Source organism: Phocoena phocoena, chromosome 14 (assembly GCF_963924675.1).
Source record: "Phocoena phocoena chromosome 14, mPhoPho1.1, whole genome shotgun sequence".
NCBI lineage: Eukaryota > Metazoa > Chordata > Mammalia > Artiodactyla > Phocoenidae > Phocoena > Phocoena phocoena.
Window position 1 is genome coordinate 11601002 of NC_089232.1, and position 7579 is coordinate 11608580.

The window sequence follows — 7579 nt, forward strand, 5'->3', positions numbered from 1 at the left end:
GTTGGGCTCCCCTGGTGGCGCAGTGGTTGAGAGTCCACCTGCCGATGCAGGGGACACGGGTTCGTGCCCCGGTCCGGGAAGATCCCACATGCCGCGGAGCGGCTGGGCCTGTGAGCCATGGCCGCTGAGCCTGCGCATCCGGAGCCTGTGCTCCGCAACAGGAGAGGCCACAACAGTGAGAGGCCTGCTTACCGCAAAAAAAAAAAAAAAAAAGTATTTCTATTAAAGTCAAGAAGACAAGTCTGTCCGCTGCTTGGCTAAATATTATAGATTAGATCCTAGTCAATGCAAAAAGAGAAAGATATAATAGATATGATTAGAAATGGTGGGGCAGACTCATTATTTGGGCATTTTCCCTTAGTGAACCCAAAGGAATCAGTGACAAAACTATTAGAAGTTGTACAGTTGTTCCTGGGTGTCTGAGGAGGATTGGTTCCAGGAACTCCATGGATACCAAAATCCACAGATGCTCAAGTCCTTTATATTAAAATGGTGAAGTATTTGTGTATAACCTTCATACATGCTCCCGTATACTTTAAATAATCTCTGGATTATCTGTAATACCTAATACAATGCAAATGTTATATAAATAGTTGTAACTACAATGTAGATACTATGTAAATAGTTGCTGGAGTACAGCCAATCAAGTTTTGCTTTCAGAACTTTTTGCAGTTTTTTTCTTCTGAATATTTTCGATCTGCGGTTGGTTGAATCTGTGGATGCAGAACCTGCCGATATATATGGAGGCCCAACTGTAATTAAATTAGTAAGATGCCCAGAAAGAAGAGCAACATTCAAAGACTAAAACCTTCTCATGTCAAGCAATAACCAATTAGAAATTACAATACAAGCAGTACGTTTATGCACCATAATTCTAATTTTGTTATAAAAAAGGTCTGTGTGCGCCTAGAAAAAGGATTAGAAGAGAACCAATCAAAAATTTTATCTCTGGGTGATAGGATTAGAGATGACTCATATTTATCTTTGTATTTTTCTATATTTTTCAAGACATCACTATTAAGTTTTAGAACAGATGATAGCAGCAATTTAGAAAACTTGTGTGCTAAAATGAAGGCAAGACACCTATGTTGGTGTTTCTACTTATAGATACTATGGAATAAATTGCTTCTTAAAAATATAGTTTTCTCTTCTGATACTGTAAAACATGCAACCAATATCTATTTAGAAATGTAACATTCTTGTTTGCCTCTGTTCTTTGAACTAAGAAATATTATTCTTTTGTCTACAGGCCACCAGCATTTTATAACAGTGCCTCACCACCAGGACCACAATTTCAGGAAAGCAGCCCACATACTCAACATATGTATAGTTCTGGGTCAAGTCCAGGTCCCGGACCTAATATGTCTCAGGGACACAATAGTCCTGTGATGCACCCAGGCTCCCCTGGACATCATCCGTGCGCAGGACCTCCTGGTCTACCAATGCCGCAGAGCCCACCTTTGCCGCCTGGTCCACCTGGGATTGTAGGCCCTCACAGTCAAGCGGGAGTACTTGTTCAACCGGATACACCTTTGACACCACCAAATATGAGTGGCACTTACCATTGCCCTGGCTTTCCAGAACACATGATGAAAGTACCTAGAGAGAATCACTGTTCTCCAGGTTCATCACACCTGCAAAGTCCTGGTGAAATGCAGCTCAATACCAATTATGAGTCCTTACAAAACCCAGCTGAGTTTTATGATAATTACTATTCACAGCATGCTGTACATAATTTTCAGCCACCCAATAACTCTGGTGGTAAGCTTACCTTTTGAAATAACTCATTTCTAGTTTAAAATATCTGGAGTCCTATTTTTCTTTAACAGCATGGAAAGAATGCATGTTTTAAATAAAGCAACGTAAAATGTGATGAAATTGAAACATTAAAATATGATTTAAATTTAACCAAACATTTGTAACAGTAGACCTTTAGATAACCTTGAAAAGTGCTTACAATCACATAATAATCTGATAATCAAATGTGATATTATTGTAACTCAATTTCTTACAACTCAACAGTGGTACTTGTCTAGTGGAGTTTTATGCTAAATCAGTGTCTCTTTCCGTGTTATGTATGTAGATGGGACGTGGCATGGTGAATTTGCCCAGCATCAGCCTCCTGTCGTTCAAGACTCACCTACCCGCGGGAGTGGGTCTGACAGCAGCAGTAATGTGACAGGCCATGGCCCCCTGCCTGCACCAGGTCTCCTCCCTGCAGTGCAGAGAGCTCTTTTTGTTAGACTTACTCAGAAATACCAAGAAGATGAAGAACCAGGCAGCACCCAACCTCAGAGGGCACCAAGCAAGGAAGAAGGTGTGTCAGGTGGTATGATAGCATCTTACCTATTCGGATCACTCAGTTCCTGAAATGGTCTTGAATAAGTTAAAATTTGAAAAAGGAGTTCCTGTGAACTATCTATTCTATTTCCAATTTATCTCATAGCTCCTATCTTCTTGGGATTGATTGTAGTTTCCAGTGCCATTGATGCATTAGTAGTTAATTGCAAAGGGTTTGATTTGAAGCAATAAAGAGACTGAAGCTGGAGTGTGAGGCCTGGGCAAGCAGACTTGCTATTATGCCTTTTTTCTTTCTTCTTTTTTAAAGAAAAGAAATAGAACAGGAACCAGATACCTTCCAGTTCAGGAATTTTAAGCTGTAACTCAAGCTCAAAGTTATTTGATTATTAGATTTTCATGGGCAGAGGCTGTATACTTCAGGTTCTGCTATGTTATTAAGGAATATTATTTTTAATGTAAAAGACTACGTGGGGACACTAAGTTTCCCTTAGTATTTTTGATATCGATAAGTGTACAGCAATTAGTTAACTCAGTTAAGGGCAGAGAACTTTAAATCACCCAGTTCTTCTTATGAATTACAAAATTGATGTGTTTGGCCACTCTTAAACATGAAATTTAGGGCTTCCCTGGCAGTCCGGTGGTTAAGAGACTGCGCTTCCACTGCAGGGGAGATGGGTGTGATCCCTGGTCTGGGAAGTTTTGCATACCTCGAGGTGCAGCCAAACAACAAAGCCCCATGAAATTTATGAATGACTGTGTAAAACTAGATGACACTAGGTAGCTACAAGCTATTATATCAACACTGTTATGTTTTCAAAAAAGGTGTTATTAACTCTTCATTTATTTAGCATGACAGGGAAATGAGGAATTTCTAATAAGTTAATTCCTGTAAAATTTATGTGTACTCTTTTAGGTGCTAATTTTAATACGCAGCCATTTTAATGGTAATCTTTCTTTAAAGTAACAAAGCTTTATGTTTTCATAAATAAGAAAATTAAAACTTTTCTACATGATATAAAATTTTATACTCTAATACTATAAAATTGGTAATGTTTTATGAGGCTTGTTTTCTCAGAGTACAGAAAACTGAAACAGCTAGGTTTTTTTGTGTTTTTGTTCATGTAGAAATTTTATCGCCTTTATAAATTTTATTTGTCCTTTGATAAAATGCTCATAGAAACCTCTTAACTATCATTTTCTGTCTAATATCTGCTTTCCATTGACCTTTCTCTACTGTTCTACTTTCTTTCTGCTCTATATTCATTCTTATTCCAAAAAGAATTTAAGACTGCTTATAAAATACATTGATATGAAAGTGAAAATAAAATAGCATCTTACCTATTTGGATCAGATTTGGATTGTCTTACCTATCTGGATCAAGTACCAAATTCTATGAGGAGTGAAGCTCCTATACAGAAATATTTAAAATAACTACAACAGCTGAAAGTGAATCACAAGTCTAGCTCTAGACTTCCTGGAAGTCAAAGGAAAAAAAAAAAAAAGAGATCCGGTGTCTAGAAGTAGCTTTTTCAGACACTGAGATATGAGTAAAACTTTTTGCCATTGTGCTATAATATTGATATACTATTTTAAGCCATATCCCCACCCTAAATACGAGTGCTTGTTTTATTTGTTGTTGTTGTTTTGGTTTTGGTTTTGGCTTAAACAACAGATATTTATTGTCTCACAGTTGTGGGGGCCAGGAGTCTGAGATCTAGGTGTCGGCAGGGTGGATTCCTTCTGAGGGCTGTGAGGGAAGGATCTGTTCTATGTATTTTTTTTTTTAACATCTTTATTGGAGTATAATTGCTTTCCCAAGTGCTTGTTTTGTCAGCACTCTTCTGTTCAAACTAAGTGTGTAACACTAACGTTCGATGTTGTGGAAACACATTAGTGAGCAGTGAGATGAGGTAAAAGTGAGACTATATATGCTGTTCTATTGATCCAAGATATTCTAGGATATGTATGAGTATGTGTGTGTACATATGTTAGTGTATGTGTATATATATAGGTATATATATACATATACACATATATGTATATGGTGTTTTAATGGAGAGGAAGGAGACTGCCCTCCTGAAGCATCAGTTTTTATTCCCTTCTCTACTAGAGAGAAGACCTCTGATGGTTAAGTGTCTTAACATTGTGCCCAATACACTAGGGTTACATAGGCTTTAAGAGTAAGGCCCAAAGTGTTCTCGTAAAGTTAAAGTATATAAATTTTAGGCTGTTAGTTTTCTTTGTTGTTTTTAATTTAATGTTTGAATAATTAATATATTCACACAGGTCAAACATCTAAAACTATAGTATGAGGGAAAAGTCCCCACCTGAGCCCACACTTGCTCGGTTCCCTTTGCTTCCTTAACCATCATTGTTAGTGTTTTGTTTTCTTTCCAGGTATTTTTTTTTTATAGCTCTCCCTTGTTATCCTGATAAATCCAGAGCTATGAAGTTTAAGGGATTAAGCTAGGAAGTTAAATCCAGAGCTATGAATTAAAGACAGCCAAAACATTTTGGTATTCCTTTTCAAGAGTGTTTTCCCTTCTCTCCCAGCTCTGCCTTACCACACATTTCTGAGCTCCCTTTGACCAGTTGGAATGAAAGGTTCAGACTGTTCTCTGACTAGAAGGACATTACACATGTTCTAATATCATACTTCTTTCTTTATAAAGTAGAGTGACTGAATTGTTCATTGTTAAACCACATCTTATCTTGTTCCAGTGTTGAAACTCTATCATTTCTATGATGCGTTTTCTTGAAGTTAGACTACACTTATTCAGAAATAGTATATGTGTTTTTTTCATCTTAATTAAGGCCAAATATGAATGCTTCATTCTTTACCATAGTTTTTGTCTGCATTTAGATGATACTGTTAACTGGTATTCCAGTAGTGAAGAGGAAGAAGGAAGCAGTGTCAAGTCAATACTGAAAACATTGCAGAAACAAACAGAAACTTTAAGGAGTCAACAACAACCTTCCACAGAACTCAGCACTCCTACTGATCCAAGACTTGCTAAAGAGAAAAATAAAGGAAGCCAAGTGGTTGACCCTAGACTTAGGACTATCTCAAGGCAAGACGTTAGAAAATCTTCTGAGTCTACCCCACTGGATCTTAGACTTGCATGGGATCCCAGGAAATTAAGAGGGAATGGAAGTGGTCACGTAGGTTCTTCTGTTGGTGGAGCAAAGTTTGATTTACATCATGGAAATGCTGGCCCTAATGTCAAACACAAAAGAGGAGACGATGACGATGAAGATACTGAAAGAGAACTGAGAGAAAAAGCTTTCTTAATACCTTTGGATTCTTCCCCTGGTATAATGCTGCAGGATCCAAGGTCACAACTGAGACAGTTTAGTCACATTAAAATGGATATTACCCTAACCAAACCCAACTTTGCAAAACACATCGTGTGGGCTCCAGAAGACTTACTTCCAGTCCCTTTACCTAAACCTGACCCAGTATCTTCAATCAATTTACCTCTGCCCCCTCTTATAGCTGATCAGAGGCTCAGTAGGTTGTGGAATACAAAAAGTGATCTTCGTCAAAGCACAGTGCCCACTGATGCAAAACTAGCAGCCAAGGCCAAAATTAACACAGCAAACAGAGAAGGCTACCTAGAACAATTTGGAGATGTACATAGTTCAGGAAGTAAATTAGGAGACCCTAGGCTGCAAAAAAATTTTGATCCTAGACTTCACAGACTGCATAGTACAGAGTCTCATCAAGCAGGTATGAAGGATTCACATACATCAAAGGGTGCCCCTCATGTAGCCAGATCAAACTCTGGTTCATCACAGCCCTTAGGGGCAGTATCTAGCAATTCTGGTCCTGGGGCTTTGCCTCCATATGCCCCTAAACTCTCATCTTCAGCTGGCCTTCCCCTGGGAACTCCAGGTTCAGTCCTTAGTGCTATTAGTTTGTATGACCCTAGGGAGCATAGTTCACCATCTACATCAGAGCCAGCAACAGAAAATGCAGAGAGCCAGAAAAAAAGTGGTGGTTTAAAAAGTAGTGATAAAAACGAGCCTCCTACTGGAGAAGCAGTCCTACCACAGAAAATCGCTCCAAACGTGGACGTCCCTGTTGATGGGCCAGCTGACCCAGAGGCAGATATTCTTGGGAGTTCCGGTACCGTTCAGGTCCCAGCAGTGCACAGTCTTCCGATTCAGGCATTAACAGGCTTAATTAGACCCCAGTACAGCGATCCAAGACAGTCAAAGCAGCCGGGTCAGGTGAGCCCCACCCCAGATGATGACCCTCGTAGAGCAACAGATGACAAATCTCTGAAAGAGGTTTTTAAAACTTTTGATCCAACTGCTTCACCGTTTTGTTAGCTATTGTGTAATTAAGCAGTTCTTGTCACTCTTGTGACTATTGCAGTCCCCTGCTGTTTTGTAACTGGTTTACCTCTATAGTTTATTTATTTTTAAATTATAAACACTTTTCAGCTGCTAGTATCAGAACCACATGAAGTTATATCCTCTAAAGCCTGTGGTATTTTATATAATATTTTTATAATTTTAAGAGACTGTAGTAATTGACATAGAAACCTATATATCACGTTAGCTTCAGTAAAAGTACTTTTATTGTAAATAAACCATCATGAATTCAACACTCTGCCTGAATATATGCCAGTTGTCTTTCATAATCAGTGTTTAGATAAACGATTACCACTTTTATATGGTTATTAGTTTCAAGCAATATAATGTACATTACTTTTCAGAAACAGTATTTTGACTAGGATCCTCTTTGTCAACACAGAACCGATTAATATGTAACGCTGACTGCTAGCTAAAATGTAAAATGACGTAAAACATTTTTAAAATCATAATTAGCAGAGCAGTTCATGTTTAAGGGCACCACTTTTATTAGTACTGGCAATATTATTTGTGTAAATGAAGCATTTGAATGTTGTACCTTTTAAAAGTATTTTATGGTATACTGTATCATAGAAGTTGGAGATATATAAATAGAATGTTTTGCTAAAATGAAAAATTCCCGAGTTCTCTAACATAACTTTTTAATTTTTCATATTAATAGTTATGAGTTACTGCTGTGTTACATTATGATGTTTATGCGTTTCGATGTTTTTTGTCTTTAGCAGCATAATTTATATTACTTTTTCAAATGATGTAGCTGCAATAATTGTATTCATCATGACTTTGGCAATTTTTAACAAACTTTTAAAAGATCCAGTGAGTCTGTGGTGATTATTTCATTGATAATGTTTTAAATGTCCAGGTTCTATATTTTTTCTTAAATAGCGAGAAAACACAG

At 37.7% G+C, this 7579-nt stretch overlaps 1 protein-coding gene across 1 annotated transcript in view; it reads left to right on the plus strand.

Annotated features, from left to right (window-relative positions):
• The window catches only part of ZC3H6 (zinc finger CCCH-type containing 6), a 33426-nt gene extending 26063 nt beyond the window's left edge, over positions 1–7363 (plus strand). The window contains 3 exon segments of the mRNA XM_065891107.1: positions 1250–1761; positions 2084–2317; positions 5165–7363. Of these exon segments, the coding sequence (XP_065747179.1) occupies positions 1250–1761; positions 2084–2317; positions 5165–6636 (2218 nt within the window). The 3' untranslated portion in view covers positions 6637–7363.
• The last annotated feature ends 216 nt before the right edge of the window (positions 7364–7579 follow it).